The sequence below is a fragment of the Nematolebias whitei genome, chromosome 6 (genome assembly GCF_014905685.2).
Source record: "Nematolebias whitei isolate Nwh7 chromosome 6, NemWhi1, whole genome shotgun sequence".
In the NCBI taxonomy this organism is placed as follows: Eukaryota; Metazoa; Chordata; class Actinopteri; order Cyprinodontiformes; family Rivulidae; genus Nematolebias; species Nematolebias whitei.
The window spans coordinates 28,083,280-28,100,353 of NC_056503.1; the positions used below are offsets into that span (position 1 = coordinate 28,083,280).

General features: G+C 40.6%; 1 protein-coding gene across 1 annotated transcript in view; it reads right to left on the reverse strand.

Annotated features, from left to right (window-relative positions):
• Positions 1-356: 356 nt before the first annotated feature.
• limk1a (LIM domain kinase 1a) overlaps positions 357-17,074 on the reverse strand; it is a 71,327-nt gene continuing 54,609 nt past the window's right edge. The window contains exons 4-16 of the mRNA XM_037677494.1: positions 10,342-10,451; positions 8,170-8,382; positions 7,900-8,005; positions 7,605-7,816; positions 7,263-7,449; positions 6,101-6,187; positions 4,891-5,022; positions 4,727-4,786; positions 4,371-4,436; positions 3,692-3,860; positions 3,542-3,597; positions 1,774-1,931; positions 357-525 (exon numbers count right to left, since the gene is read on the reverse strand). Of these exons, the coding sequence (XP_037533422.1) occupies positions 357-525; positions 1,774-1,931; positions 3,542-3,597; positions 3,692-3,860; positions 4,371-4,436; positions 4,727-4,786; positions 4,891-5,022; positions 6,101-6,187; positions 7,263-7,449; positions 7,605-7,816; positions 7,900-8,005; positions 8,170-8,382; positions 10,342-10,451 (1,725 nt within the window). The remainder of the gene's footprint in view (positions 526-1,773; positions 1,932-3,541; positions 3,598-3,691; positions 3,861-4,370; positions 4,437-4,726; positions 4,787-4,890; positions 5,023-6,100; positions 6,188-7,262; positions 7,450-7,604; positions 7,817-7,899; positions 8,006-8,169; positions 8,383-10,341; positions 10,452-17,074) is intronic.

Here is a 17,074-nt window from a genome sequence, read left to right on the forward strand (position 1 = left end):
CACGCTTCAGTAAGGACAACAAATATTCTTTACCTGTGTGTCCACTCGTTATATCTACATGATTCAAGCGTCATATGTTGAAATGCGTGTTCGGTTGCATACAACAAAGTCTACTTCACCTTCGGTTGGAGATGAAGCATGTGTGTGTTTGTGTGCATCTCACACCGATGGCTTTTCAGAGCCACGTTTCCCCCTGAGTCTGTTTTTATAGCCTGAGCCAGCTAAAACCAGTGTCATCTGCCACGAAGTCTTAACGTGACGACTCCTGCTGTGTTGTGGCACCTGAGGCGAGGCGGGCGGTCGCTGCCTCCCCTTGGTTGACGCCAGCTTCCCGCTCCATCCTGCGCTGATCGAGCCTACTCAGGCTGCTCAGGATGCGTGTGCAGGCCGTTCTCAGGGTGTCTGATGCTGTGGATCCCCCAGAAGACCTTGTGCAACTGGTCCAGTTCAGACATGAGGGGCAGACCAATGTCCAAGTGCATCTTCAGGTTCTGCAGCCACTCCTCCAGTTTGGAGAAAGCGGGTCTAAGCATGAAGAAAGACGACACAGTTTAGTTTTACTGTCTGGATGTAAAAATAAAACTTATGGGAACATCAGAGGCAAATTTTACTCAAAAACGCAACATTTTACTAACAGCTTTGTTTGTTATGTTTTATAACAGAAAAGTCTCCTGTACTAATTTCAGAGCTTTTTTTTTTTTGTTATAATTAAAAAAAAGTATCAGTACAAAATCATTTTCAGGAGTGCAATACAGTAGTCCCTTGCTACTTCACATTTCGACTTTTGCGGACTCACTAGATCCTTGTTTTTTAAAGTAAGATTGTACACGACACATGACTGTCAACTTTAATATTACTCGTGATTGGGACAGTACTGGACACAGTAAAAAGTTAACAGAAAAAACAAACAATACTTCGGACAGGCGCTGCCATTTTGTACTTTTCTCTCAATAAGCCTATAAAGTACTGTACTACATTACCCAGAAGTCAACAGTGCTTCCGACCGCTGCTTTCTGCTGAAATGGAGGGAAAGTTTTGATCTGATCCGAACCTGACTAAAAAGTTTGGTCCTTATTTACAGTGACTTTGGTGCTCTGTGGATGGAGAACAGAACCGACCGGGAATTGGACCAGAACTACTTCCAGCCTCTTCAGTCAATCTGAGTGCTGTTTGCCAGCCCAAGAAGCCTCTCAAGTGGGGAGGCATTGCTTGGAGGTCCAGTGTCTTCTTCAGGACTAACCTGGACATATTTTCATCCAGATCCCCCTGGATTATTTGGACTCTATCGGGACCATTGTGTGGTTTTGTGCTGTCTCTCCAAAGGTCCGGCTCTCTTTAAAAGTGTCTTGGAGCTCAACGGCTGCAGAGAGCTGATCAGAACCAGACCAGAACTGGACCAAGACTGGTGAGTACTGTACCCATATAAAATTTTATAGTAGCTACTGTACAGTACATATATATGTTGTTAAAATGATGTGGATTTAAGAGTTTAGAACATTGCAAGAGTGTGGGAAGGGTTCATAAAGCCTTAAACTATATATAAATACTAAAATAAATATAGCGTTCCTACTTAGCGATTTTTCACTTATTGCGGGGGATGTCTGGAATGACCCCTGCGATGAACGAGGGACTACTGTAGTTGCACTGGTTAAAAGAAACATTCCTAAAACTGCAGGACTATCTTGCACTCATTACATATAAAACCTAATACATTAAGGGGGACATATATTGCGTGAAATGTGCCTTTAGACATAACTCCAACTTCAGTCTGACCTTTTGTCTGCATCGAGGTCACAGCACAGAGCAGCCATGGGGAAGAAGGCAGGGGGACAGTCAGGGGGGCAGAAGTGCTCCAGGAAGCCAGAAACGTTGAGTCCAAAGTCTGTCGCTCTGGGGAGGTAGTCTGGGTCTGCGTTCACTCGACCAATAATCTGACGGGGGCAGAACAAACCAAACAGAGACAAAGTTGAACCAGTCAGCTCTCTAGCTGATTGTTCCCAACAGACTGCATCGATCCACATGGTCGACTGAGAGTAGCCACACGAGGACAGATTGCTTTTCATTACCGTTGCTGAATAATGGCGTCTATCTGGAGAAGTCATATTCTGAGTGACCGAACCAAACACTGAAGTTTATGAGCACGGTGTGTGGCCACCCTCAAAGTCTACAGCTCTGTGAGGCCATTGGAAAATCAATTCCCTCTTCAGAAATGTTAGATTTTGGCAGAGTATCATTATTAACTCGTAAAAATTAATTGGGCTATTGCTTTAAAAAAGGAACACTGAACTCACTGACAGTCGAAACAGCTGTGCAAAATCCAGCTTTCCCACACATTTTAGAGTTAGAAGAAGGGGAGACAATGAGCCCAAATTACAGCTGGACTTGTAAAAATAAATTAGGAGTGCATGCCAACTAAAAATAAAGCATCTGATTTGGTTCCTGTTGCCAGAGGCGGCGTGGTTACTCTCTGTGTGCTGGCACCGCCTCTAATTACTACATCCAAGAACAACCATGCAACCGGAAGGGATGGTGTCCAGTGAGCCTACAGGCTGCGGTAGGCCCCAACTTCTGTTAAGTATAACTTTCTGGGGCTTTTATTTCTGAAGGGACTAAAATACAGGAAGCCAAACACAGCAGGACTTGGACTGAGTTGCCAACCACTGGGCAGACTGGTAAAATGTATTGGTCACGTCTGCTTTTATCTAAGCTGGTGCTCCTGTCAGTTTTAGAGCCTTAATGTGAGATTATTGATTATGTTCAATATGAAATTAAAGCTGAATGAAAGCTGCATTTACTGTTGCTGACCAGAACTCAGTGTGTGTTTAAGTCACATTAGCCAGCTGGGTGTTGTGTTGAAATTACTGCTAACGTGAGCTGGAGCTGAAAAACACAGCTGCAGAACTGTTGGAGCTGCAGCTGGGAGCATGACTGAACTTTTCCCCATCGGAAACATAAACAGGTTGCAGGTTGTTGACAGGGAAAAGAGCTTTAAACTCTCAAAGGAACAAGTATGTTTTAGAGCACGTGTCCAACTCGAGGCTGGCGCTTCTTAACATCTTATCTGGACCCCCAAGATATTATTTTAAATGTGAAATACTTTTAATGTGTCTCATTTTGCTTATAAAACTGAGCATACTTCATTTAGTTGACTTCTCATGAAAGTTGGGCAACTTTTTGAAGTCAGAAAAAAAGGGTGTTTTTTTTAGTAATCTGTTATTTTGACGTGAAGGAGCAACAGAGAACGTCAAACAGCACCAATAAAGCTCCTGCTGATGAAAGGATGTCAAGTATTTGACTTCAACTAATGCATCGACTGAAACTGGTCCATGACTTGAACAAAGTTTTTAATTTTGGTCCCCATTTGTAACCGAGTTAGGTATAGTGAGATGAAGATTTATCCTATATGAAATCAGAAAAAAATAAAACATTTAGAAAATCTTACAAGTCATGAAATCAACAAATGAAGCAAAGGTCCCTTCGAAACTCAACACATCTGTCTGGATTTTAAAATCTAAAACTTAACAGCAAACAGGTCACTTACCTCGCAGAGCATGATGCCAAAAGAAAAGATGTCAACTCTCTCGTCGTAGCTTTTCCCTGAGTCGGACACAAAACAAAGTTAGTAAGTTTATTTGAGGAAGTAGAAAAGAAGTCATGATATTTATTTTATTTGTGTTCCTGTGCATCATACCGTGGATCATCTCAGGAGCCATCCAGTAGGGGTTTCCCACCACGGTGTACCTTTTTCTTCGGTCGGGCTTCTTCAGGCCGGTCAGTTTGCCCTGCGTCCGCTTTTCCTCATGCTTATCGTCAATCATGAGCCGAGCCAGGCCGAAGTCTGCCACCACCACAGTGTTGTCCTAAAATCATTAAAGATGAGGAAAAATAAACCATTATTCCACAGCCAGCACACACAGATTTAATTTAAAATAATAATAATAAAAAAAAACACATGTCTGATAATTAAGAAAAAAGCTTGAACATATCATCTGTAATCAGTTTAAGCTTTTGTTACAAAACTTCAGCTTTTAGCTATCAACGCCACCATGAAGAGTGGCAGGTGATCCTCTGTGCATGTGCACACTTATTTGTCTGGCTGTTAGCAAAATATCTCATGAACCAGAGAATTGATTTGAACGAAACTCAAAACTTAAACATTTTCAACTGAATAACATCTGGAATCAAGATGGCAGCCACAGCTACCTAACCTGAGCAAACATCAAAATAGCAACAACTCTGTCAACTGTGCAGAGGCTGAGCTAAATTCTGGTGTGGCAGTGGCGGATACTGATCCCCAACACATACTGCGAGCGCTAAAATATCGCACGGCATCTCACATTGTCACAAAACAATTGTGCGTTCGTTCTTACCTCTCGGACCAGACAGTTGTGTGAGTTCAAGTCCCGGTGGATTATGTTCATGGAGTGTAGATAAGTCTAAAAGACAGACAGGACACAGCAGGTAGACACATTAAATAAATAAATAAACAAGAACATGAACTAAAAGATAAAATCAGTACATCAATTTACTATTAAGACTTATTTGTGACTATTTTATAAAAATAAATGCTACTAAATCATTTTCAAACTGATTTAAAGTTGGTGAGCTCATGGTTGTAGCTCCCTGTCATGACCACTAAAGGGAGGCAGAGGTGGAAACAGCAGGAAGCGTCTCACTTTCCTTTGCTGCTGTTAAATCACATCCACTCGGGAGCTTTTAAACTCACCATTCCAGCAGCAATGTCCTTAGCAATACTGACGCGCTGGTTCCAGGGATAGTTACTGTCCTGCAAACAGAAACCACGTTTACATTTTAACTCCCCAGTTGCCAAACCTTTTGAAATCAAGTCAAAACAGACACAGTAGGCGACACGTTTCATTAACTTCTCACCATTTTCTTGATGATCTCCCTCAGCGTTCCTCCCTTTATGTACTCTGCGATGAAGTTGAGTCTCTTGTCTTTGTAGAGGACTCCGATGAACTTGAGCACGTTGGGGTGATCCAGGCAGCGCATCACCTTCACCTGAGGACATGTCCACACACAGCTTGAACATCTTTGGAATACATAAACTGCAGAGGTAACATTGTTCAGCAACAAAATCCTTATCAGCTAAATTTTACTTTTGAGAAATAAACTCGGTGTATAAATCTAAATTATAATGGCAGTCTAAATTGAAACAAAAATGCTCCAAATTAATTCTAATTTTCAAGCAATTTTAGAGATTTAAAAAAAGCTTATTCTTCTGAAGGTTGAGTTGTGTGGACGAAGTAGGCAAGTCACAATTACACAGAAACATTTTGTCTTTCGTCACCATGTAAGCTTAAAAGAGACCCGGTAATTTGAGACTTGGGCCACCCACTAACAAACAGCTACTGGGAGTAATAACTAACCTGAACTGTAGCTGGGGTTTGTTTTCCAGACAGTTTTTACTCCTGCCTGCACTGATTACTGAGTACTTCGTGCTGCCGCAACCTAAAGCTAAACCTCACGTGTAAATGCACACAACCAAGAGGAACTCCCACACAGACGCGAATAACAGGACGAGAGCATCTGATGCACACAGACCACGGTGACGCTGCAGACCTGAAGCCGGCGTACAGAAACACACAACTACCACTGCCACTCCTCAGATTCTGCAACTAATTTTAGGACTAAATTATCAACGTGCCACCTCTGTTTGGCTAGCAGGAACAAGCTCAGCAGCACAACAACAACTTCTTTTAATTAGACAGGAAGTCTAAATGAGCATGTCATCCTCTGTTGTCTGTACAAAACATAACGGAGGAAGTAGAGAGATGGAGGTGAAATAACACGTATAGCCTTCCTCTTTAACTAATGTTAATATTAATCCTTGTCACAAGCCTACTATATGGAAATCTTGAGGCGTAGGTGGTAAAGGGTTAACTATGTCATACAAACTTCTTTATTTAAGTTCCTCATTCTTGTAGGCAGCTGCTGATTCTTTTAAACCATCAAAATCTTTGATAATTTGCCCAACTACCTTCTGAGCATCAGCAGGTTGATGTTTGAATTAATTAAGAACAGAGTATGACATTAAAGCTACTCTGATGCTCCTAAATGATGAAACCTCTCCGCTCACCTCTTTGAGGAACGTTCTCTGCGTCTCGTCGTCAAAGCGAATCAACTCCTTCATCACCATCACCTCCCCAGTCTCCCTGTGGGTCACCTACAAAAAAACAGAATGGTTCATAAATTAGGTTGAAAAAGAAAATTCTGACACAATAAAAAGAGTTAATTTACAAGAGTAATAGACTGATTCGTCCCTCTCCTGAGCGGTCTAAACGCTGCCATCTAGTGGAAGTTTTCGAGTCTGCCTACCTTTATGTTAAGAGTTGCATTCCCGCCTAAAAAATCCGACCCAACCCGGCCCCAGCCCGTAACCATTTTTTCCGAACCCAACACGATCTGATCAAATTAACTGTAATTACAGGCTCGAACCGAGAAAAAAAAAAAACAGACATTGTTTTAATTAAGCTTTTACAGCTTTTGTAAGCAAATCAGTTTGACATCATATTTTGAAAACGTATTTCAAAGAAAGGAAGATAAAATATTTCTTGTATCACTAAATGGACATTAACATACAAAACGAATAGCCTAAAAAAATTAACTGTAAAGACAGGTTATTATACAGATGAAGAAATATACTTTTAGAGCTAAATTATCAGAGTCAGAGTCAGAGTCAGAGTCAGAGTCAGAGTTTCTTTATTGTCATTCGCACCTCATGTGGTACATGTGGTGGAGCGAAATTATGTATTCTATATTTTTCCAAAATTATTTGGAAAAATATAGAATAAGGCTATTTTAGTTGAACGCGCTGCTCGCTTCGGCTTTTGTAAACGCTGCTACTTCCTTCACCGCAGATGACAGCAGGTGTGGAGACGCGTGCGGCCGGTGATCAGCTGATCCATCCATCCATCCATCATCTTTACCCGCCTCTTCCTTTTCGGGTAGCGGGGGTTGCTGGTGCCCATGTCCAGGTGACAGGTTGTCCATTTGAGCTTAATGCAACTTTTTTTTACCTCTTTAAACCAGCCAGTTGGACCTGCCTCCTCCTCAACAAGTAGATTAACACAGTTGTATATAGTGCATTCTTATTTAGTTTTATTTATGCTGTATGATTTGTAAAACCGCATCAAAGCCCGAGACCGGACCGGTCCTACACCTTATGCACATTATTACGGTTTCGAATCTGGGTCGGGCTGGGCCGGGCTCCGGGTTCGGGTCAGAAATGGTAGCTCTACCTTTATGGCCTGTCCGAAGCATCCCTTCCCGAGAACTTCTCCGTGGATGAGGTCAGATGGTCGGAAGATACGGTGCGTCCGACTGGAGACGACTCGGAGCGACTCGGATCGGTTGATTTCCTTCCTCTGAGAGACGGGCGACGCTGTGTTGCTGGAGCCCGGCGACTTGTCGATGCTGTAACTCCGCCTGACAGAGAGCGAGAGAAAGCGAAGAGGTGAAGATGAGACACCAGTGTTGTAATATTTCTAATGATGACGCAATCATTCAAAAAAAGTTGCAGCCGAATATAAAATGTAACTTGAGGTGTTTGACGGTAGATAAGTAAACGGGCTGTTTCTTACGTGATGATACGGGACTTCAGGTTGCAGATGTCCGGGTTGGGGGGCTGGGTGACCGGCAGGGTGGGGATGGAGCCCTCTGACACTGGGGTGAACAAGGTGCTGTCCAACTGATCTTCAGCCTCCGAGGAGCTTCCTCCTATCTTCTGAGCGTGAGGGTCGTGCTCGATGGTGAGCTGCAGCAGCCGGCTCGTCTCTTGGATGAGCAGGTCAATCTGGAGACAAACAATGAGTTCAGGTGAGCTAGTGGAACTCCTTCCCTCAAGACTGGAGGATGATGGTCTACAGCGGTGAATACCTCATCCAGAGGAACGTTGTGAATGGGCGTCCCGTTGATTTCCAGGATCTTGTCTCCAACGTGAATGGAGTTTTTCACATCTGGGCTCATGCAGTCAGCGTCCACTCTGGAAAAAAGGAAAACAATGAGCTCCTTTTCAACACAAATTGTGTTTTTATTTTTACAGAAACCTCACATCAGACAAGTTTGCATTTCCTTTCTAGAACAGTGGTTCAGACTTTTACTTGTTTTCACTGTGGTTTTGTATTTAAAGCTCCTAGTTTCACTCACTGGGAGACCCTCACAGTGGGTCCACACTCAGGGCTGTAGCCGTTGGTCGGGCTGAGAGGCTGGTCGATGGCCACGGAGAAGCCTCGACCTTTGCGACCGTTGTCGCCCTCGTCTGAGGCGGGGATGGACACAAGTGTGACGGTGTGAGGGATCTGAGAGCATGGCGAGTCCGGCAGCGACACCGGGGTCACACTCTGGTAGTAGCAGTGACCGCTGGAGCCGGAGGGAATGAAGAGAAAGAGAACATGAATGTGGGAGGATGAGGATTATGAGGAAAGAGAATAAGGAAACCTCGTGAGGTTTTCACAAGAGTTTATTTCTTATTACATCAGTCTTTAAAGCATCACATGTTGTTGGTTAGATACTGTTTCAGTTCACTGCACAGTCAAAGTCCTGAGTTATGGCTGACCTTTAGTGTGAGCAAATACTTTTCATAAGAGTAGCTCACTTTTTTCTTTTAAAGCATGGCCTGGAAAATCACAACTGACTTTATTACAAACCTGAGGCAAAGTCAAAAAACAAGACAGTAGCTCTATTTGTTTTTCTTTCACACATGATTTTGACCCAAATAAGCAAAACCCATTATGAAGGTGATTAATAAAAACCACAACTCTGGCACACTGACACTATTTCAGCATCTGCTTGTCCTTATTTGATCCAGTAATAGCTCAGTAATGTTGATATCAGAGCTGTTTGTGTGTTCTGTTACCTGTTGAAGGATGGGTTTTATTTTTTGTCGTAAAAAGTGCCAAAAGTACAACGGAGCATTAGGGCCACGCAAAGAAAAAAAAAAAGAAAAAATTAAAAGCCATAAAATTACGAGAATAAAGTCCTAGTATTACGAGAATACTGTTGAATAAAGTCTTAATATTACAAGAATAAAGTCATATGAGACTTTTTATTTTCAGCTCTCGTTCATTTTTAAAATTTTTTCCCACAAGTTAGATCCACGATGCAACCTGTCAATCAATCCAGTAGGCGTGTCAGCAAATAACCAATCCGAAGCTAAATGCTCCTTACCTGCAGAGCTGCGCTGCAGCCCATCAGAGCGTACCACATTACTGTAAGTACGTTCAAAGTCCTGACACTGATAATAATCTGATGCTGATGTGCTGACAAATTAAATATCTCCTTATCTGTAAAACCAATACCAAAGTATAACTTAACAAGATGCTCAACATTCTTCATTTTACCACAGTTAAAATGCGGTAAACCCTGCTTTATCATGTCAGAGTTCGGATAATATTACAACTCGTTTCGCTTCGGATTGGTCTTTTTTTTTTCATTCAACCTTTATTTAGACAGGTAAATCCCACTGAGCCTTGAGGACTCATTTACAAGAGAGACCTGATTTCAACAAAGTATGATGACAACAATGGACAGCAGCGACAACAATAAACAGTTATAAAAAGTCATACTTTTTTTTTTTACAAATAGGATGGCTTAAAAAAAAAAGAAAAGTAACAAAAAACAGCTAGATTCTAAGGCGAATGTAGAAAACTAAAAACAGGAACATGTCTGCATTGGTCCCTGCCAGGAGTCCAACAGATTCTTAAAGCCACTTAGAGAGGTCAAGGTCGAGAGCTTCAATTATTTTTGTAAGATATTCCAGGAAACAGGAGCGGAGTAGGAGAAGGCCCTTTTGCCTAGTTCAGCAGGTAATAATGTCCTGAGAGTGCATGCTGTAGCTGCAATCACGCAAACGTCGTGGATCCGACTTGTGGAAAAAAAAAAAAACTCACGAGAGCTGCAAAAAGACTCATACAACTTTATTCTCGTAAAATTATGGCTTTTATTTCTTTTCTTCTTAGCGTGGCCCTAAAGCTCCGTCGTACAAAAGCTTTTAGACGGTATATATGTCTGAAAGTTTCTCATTTATGTTTTAAAGCCTGGGGCTTGTGATGATGACATTAACGAAAACCTGCAGCTAAAACGGCAAAAACAGAGCTTGTGCAAACAACAAACATGATTTAATCTTGAGTCTCTTGTCACTCACATTTTGCAAAACAATGGGGATGAATTAACATTATTGTTCTAAAGAGAAAACAATACCCCTCTCGATAAGAAAAGGCTACAAGGTCAAAAAAGTTCTCCCTCAGTTAAAACTGAGGCCTCATGACTGGTTTGACCCAAAAGCAGCAGGAGGTTAATGACGTGGTGCTGAGTGCTCACCAGTAGAGTTTGGATCGTTCCACCAACGCGTATGTGTCTCCATCACCGATGAACGTCCGACAGTTCAGACAGCTGAAGCATTCTGGGTGATACTTCTGTTCCCCTGCAACCTGTAAAAGCAAAAACATAAGAATGTAAAAAAAATAAAAATAAAAAAATACTTAATTTGCTCCAAAACTTTCAGGATGGAGTTGAATAGACTCATATTCAAGGATTTAATGTTCTTTATTTGTCATTTCACACCACATGTGGTACATGTGGTAGAACAAAATTGTGTACACAGGGTCCCAGTTACATCCAACAAAAGTATTAAAATGTAAAAGAAAAACAGTAATAAGATCTAAGATATGAACTAAGTATTCATCATAAAAGTATATTTTTTAAAGGGTATGAAATCACGTTAATGGTGCTGTGAACAACATGAGTCTTTATGACGGGTCTGAGAGTCGGAGTAAAGTCTGCTCACTGAGGGGGGTGTAGGGTCACAACGGCAGAGATTGGGTTTGCTGCAGCCAGATGGCCTTTAAGGCTCGGGGCAGTTTTGTAAACAAGAGGTGGAATTGAATTAGTGCTGAAAAAGGAAAAATGAGCTGATAATTCACACTGGCAGATCCGAAGAGAGAGTTCTGCTCTAAAACCATAAATGCTTAAAAAAAATCTAATCGGCATACTTTGAAGAAATGCATATCACATGCCACCTTTCATTCCAGAGCAAAAATATTATTTGCTTCACCTTCAACAGCGGGTGATGACAGTCGTACAAATCAAGCAAAATGTCACATTTTGAAGCGCTGTGCATTAATGACAGATCAAGAGGCCTTCGCCTTCACATGATGTTAACAAGCTTCCTTAACTCATTAATGTGGGCACAGTCAGTGCAAACGACCCGCCCGCTCAATGACCTAATGACAAGTCTATGATTAAACATGAGCAGCGATACGAAGCACCGAAGGTCGAGATCACTAGAGCTGCTTTCTCTCTGGAGACGCAGCTTGAGGTTTAAGTTTTTGCTTTGAGAGGCAGATTTTGTGAAGGAGCCAGCTTCTTGACAGCTCTCCTCGTTTGCAGTCATCTGCAATGCTAATGTTGTGAAAAAAACAAAACAAAAGGCTAACCTTGTTAGAGATGAACAAAACTAAATATTAAATGCTAAAAAAAAACAATAAAAACCATCGTAATCACTTGTGCTGACCACATCTGCTCATAATCCTGCAAGGAAACAAATGTTTAAACCCTTCTGGCTAAAGTGAAGCTAAACTGATTAAATACCAGACTTTTTTTTTTTTTTTTTTACATTTTATTTCCACTCTCCAATTTAATGTAAAAATTTTACCACTTGATTTTATCTTGATATTTAAATATTATAATCATAGACACAGATTAAACAAATAGCTGTCTCATAAAGTGGGAGAAACAAACAAACAAAAATCCAAAAATGACTACAGCCCTGAAATGACTTGAAGGGAGAACAAATAGTTTATTGATTATTTCAACTTTTGATTTTTGCATTAGACAGCCTCATATACAACATGAGTATTTCAACAAATGCAGTGAGACAATAACACAAAACGTAAAAGTTAAAAAACAAATACCGTACGTTCTTATAAACGCAACTTTAAGCTGACTGTTCTACTATAGTTTCTGCTTCCAGGTTTTTTAATGAATAACTTTCCTCTTTTTTTGTGTCACTTTAGGTGAAACCCTGTGAATGGGAGAAGACAGGAGGAGAGTACAGAGATGTAAAGGGTGAGCAACGCTGCACAGCATGTCACTAAGGCTACCATTTGCTTTTCATGCAGTTACCCACACACACACACACACACACACACACACACACACACACACACACACACACACACCCTTTTTAAGACCACATCTGACAGACAACAGCTGCTGGCCTTAAATTAAGGACACACTTCCTCTCCAGAATGTGGATATAAAAAGAAAACAGAAAAACGTCTTCAAAATGAGACAAATAACCACGTGACCAGCAGCTTTAATAAGACGGAGTCGAGAGACGTCACATGTCTAATGCTGGATCTGATGAGTATTATCTAGTCACAGGAGCTGTGGGTGTGTTTTCCAGTGTGTTGTGTCTGTATGAGCTCAACATCATGCTGATGACTGTGTGACTTCATTTGATCTCGTTATGTAGACAAGTTTGTTCCTTCTACAGATAAACCAGACTGCAGCTTTCCCTAAGGACTTGTGAGCCCACATGGTTCACAAAGACTATACAATCTTTACCTACTCTGTCACTTGTTTTACGATATTCAGAAAACGTGCAACCTCTTTTAATGCTATATTTGAATGACAACAAATGTTTAACTTTCATAGCTTAAAAGAAAAAAAAAATACTACAAGTCATTGATTTTTTGTTATACTGAGCTGAAATGTGGTGGTATATGGTATGGTGGTAGCTGAGAGTGAACCCCACAACAGAGTACTGTCAAAGTCAAATTTTAAAATGGCTGCAACGTGGCAGTCCACGTCAATGTTTCTCCAGGAACTTTCTAGCTGCAGGTGGCATCTACAGCTCATCAACTTTAGCAAACACCAACATGGTTATAAAACTATAGTTAATAGTTAATAATTAGTAGTTATTTGATGTGGTAAATGTACTTTTTTTGGTGGTGTTTAATGATTTTACAAAGGTGGCTTTTTATTCTGATTAAAAATTACCTTTACAAATTTATATTTTTCACTGAGTTAAAGAAATCAGTATGTGATATATTAGACACAATCTATAGGCTACTGGACTTTTCCAGGTTTCCTTTTTTTTTGTCCTTTGGTTCATAAATACAGTTAAAAATCTATTTCAGTTCTTTACATGGTAGTAAATCACTGCTGAGAATCTAAAGTTTTTATTTAAATCAGCAAATGTAAATAATAAAAGTCTACGCTGTCATTTAATGACCTTCTACTGTATACATTTCCATCAACCACGAAAAGATTTAATAAAATGTTTTTTACTTTTATAATGTCTGTGAATGTTTCTGTGCAGTGCCCCGAGAAGACTTCTGTTGTGACTTATTGGCACTTCATAAATAAACTGAATTGAAATTGAATTGAATTTGGTCATAACATACCGGTACATATTATTTAGTTCTTTAATATATTTTTATTACATTTGTAGCAATTGCCCTATGTCGTAAAAGGTGGTATTGCCTGTGCCTGTGTGTGATTTTGTGTCTTTCTCAGTTAGCAAAATACAGTGATGGGCACAGCTAACCAAAACATTAGCTTCACTAACCCATACTCTGCCAACAAAACAAAAAAAAGCTTCGTTAATGCTAAACCGGTAAAAGAATTAGCAGATGCTAACGCTAAACCCGCTACTCACGTGTACAGTAGTCCCTCACTTATCGCGGGGGTTACGTTCCAGACACCCCCGTGATACGTAAAAATCTGCAAAGTATATTTATTTTAGTATTTATATTTATTCTAAAGTTTTATAAACACTTCCCACACTCTTGCAATATTCCTAATGCTCTAAACTCTCTAAACCACATGTGTCAAACTCAAGGCCCGGGGGCCAAATGTGGCCCTCGTTGACATCTTATCTGGCCTCCAAGATGATATTTTAAATGTAAAATACTTTTATCACTTGAATTTTTTCAGTAATCTTTGATTAAAATGTCAAAAGTGCAACAGAGAACATCAAACGAGACCAATCAAACTGTTGTTGAGGAACCTGCAACCAAAAAAAGATGTTGAGTATCTGATTGAGTTAATGCAGATTATGAAACTGACCCTTAGTTTGAAAAAAGGGTTTCATTTTGGCCCCCTTTTGTAAGTGGGTTTGACACCCCTCCTCTAAACGCTCTAAAAACGCACAGCGAAAGAGAGCAGACTCTGATGCTACAGTTACTGAGCCAATCAGCGTGAGAGAAAGAGTGTGGTCGCTAAATTTGACAATACAAGAAAATAAAAGTAAAAGTAAATGGCAAGGGAAAATTACGTTTTTTTTAATACAGTATAAAAGTAATAATTCTAACAAACAAATTTTAAGCCAGATGCCTAAAGTCATCTGTGATGTTTCTCCACCTTCAACGTTGCAGCCTAATTCAAATACAGATTTCATTGATGGTGGATGTGGAAACACCATTTCCTCCCCTTCTTTCATGAACACTAAAAAATAGAGGTTGTGTACAGGGATGCAAATCAGTGGATTACATTTATGTTGAATTTACAAACAGCTATGGGATTGTGTTGCGTAAAACTCAGTGATAGTTTATTCTCTGATAATTTTTTCACTGTAGTCGGTGGGACATCCAATAGAGACACTGCACTAAAGGGTAAAACAGACTTCCTAATTACCTTCAGTGGACAAGAGTCAACCAAAGGCACTGTTGGTTTGATTCATCATAGCCCAGGGGCTTTGTTTGTTTCCAAAGATTTACTAGAGTTTGGCTAAATTTACTGTGGAATGAGAAATATTCTTTAAACATCATTTAGAGGAATTTATGAGGTATACTCAAAGTTAAACAGCTTCAAAACATGTTGGTAGTAAATCAGAGTATGCTAATGACACAGCCATGTTGACTTTCTTTGCAGAGAAGCATCTTTGGAGATCCTGGTGACAGTAAGATTTAAGTGGAAATTGAAAAGGTATTTTTGTCGTACTTATTCATAAACAATTCAAATATGTTGCAAAAGTTCAACTACAACTTACTCGTGCTTTATTTTTGTCAAGGTTCTAACGATTTGGTTTATAATTTACACGTGGCGTTGCTAAAACATTTGAAGTTATTTCAGTTGTTCCTTATGACATCTGGCGTAAGTCCAGATCATTTCACGTTTTTTTTTAAAATGATAAACGAGTGTGTATCACCGTCACTAGTGACAACGCCAAGATCAAATGTGTGCCAACTGTTTAATCATTAAAAATGCTTCAAGAAACGTGAATTCCTTGGAAAATGCAAAGTGGCAGCACGGGAGATTGACAAATCTTCACTATTGATTAATGAATCAATGTAGCTGAACATTTATGAGGCTCCACAGTTTAGAAATAATGACATCAATGTATTTTAAGGTGTACAAGGGTCCTAGTTCTTATCATAGTCCACAATGGTTTTGCACTTGATCTGGTTTTGGTGCATGCATTTGCATTTATGTGTTCACAACAAACTTCAAAAACCACATTGAAACATGGAAGCAGTGAACCTGGCTGACCTCGTTTTTACTTAAGATGTTTCTAGGAAAATTTTCAAGCAACTCACACATTTGGTATTCTCTTGAAGAGGAAGCAAAACGTGTCAAAGGGAATTCCTGAAGTTGAAACACATAAGCGTGATTAAAAATGTTGTGTCAAAGTAGCAATCAAGGCAGTTCTGAGCAGAGGTCATAAAAAGAAGTCACTCAAGCTTGTGAAGAATACGCAGTTTTTCAAGCTACAGTGGAGATCATTTAGGGAAACACAATTGGTCTGCGAGCCTGAGAGTAGACAGTGGGCCACATTGATGGTCCCTGAATGGAAACCCCCTTCTGCCACAAACAGTACAGTACCACAGCAAACACAGGCCGCTGCTTTAGAAAGCATTCATTTGTGAAGCTTGTTTACGCCTCTCTGCAAATCTCACTAAAATGAGGAAACTAATAAATGTGGCCTGACAATACTTCTCCCTTACATCGCTCATATGTTGAATTTTATTTTTCGAATCCTGAGACAGAATGGCCTCTAAAAATAGCAGGCATGTCATATCTCGTTAGTTTTTCATGACATGGAAAACGGGAGCGCAGGACTAAGAAGAAGAAGTAAATCTGAGTGATCCACTGACCTAGTTTAAACTGACCCACAAAACCCAGCGTCATGCTTCAAAATTCAGTCCTAAAATTATAATAAAATAAAAAAAACACGATTAAAAAAAAAGAGAGTGTGCAAAAAAGCAAGCAAGCAACCGTCTCACTGGCAGCCACACTGCCTGCCTCCTCACTGGCTCATCATTACTATAAACCATCCACAGGAGTAGCAGCATCCGAGCTCATCCTCACCTTCTTATCCCGTCTCCACAGCCTGAGACAGCAGAAGCTCCAGAAAAACAAATCTCCCACCATGTCAGCGAGAGCCGGCGTCTCCCCTCGCTCTTCTAGTTCATTCTACTGAGGCGAGTGATTCCCTCGCTGTCACAACAAAACACTGGCAGCAGCCAAGCTGAGCAGAGTCAGGGCTGCAGGGGGAGGGAGGGAGGAAGCACACGCCTTTGCAGCTGAGCTCATCTCTGAACCAATGTCACTCCTCCAGACTCCCCCGCCTACCTCCCTTCCACATCTTCCACTTCCCTCTTTCTTTTGCTATGACCTCATCGTTTCCTGCTTGGCCACGCCTACTCACACACTAACACATGCACACACAACAGCCTGCCAGCTGCTTCCAGCACACACACCTCCGCCCCGGGTGTCTTCAGTAAATATCTTTCAGGCCACGCTGCGATCTGTTAACTCACAGCAAAACCAGCGAAAGCCAGCAGTGACTCCTGAAACCATGACCTAACCAAGGCTTTGTTGCACAACAATGGTGCAATTTTCTGTACGCATTTGGTTTGTATTACACATTAGGTTGGACTGAAGATTGCTATCTGCTGAATTAAACTGAGTAAAATACTTTGAACATTACGTTGTCAATATTGTTGTTCAACTTACAGTATGTGTTATCCAAAAGTACTAAATAAAACCCGAAACTGGTAAAAACAGTACTTTTTATATTTCGTAAGGTAAAACTATTCAATTTAGA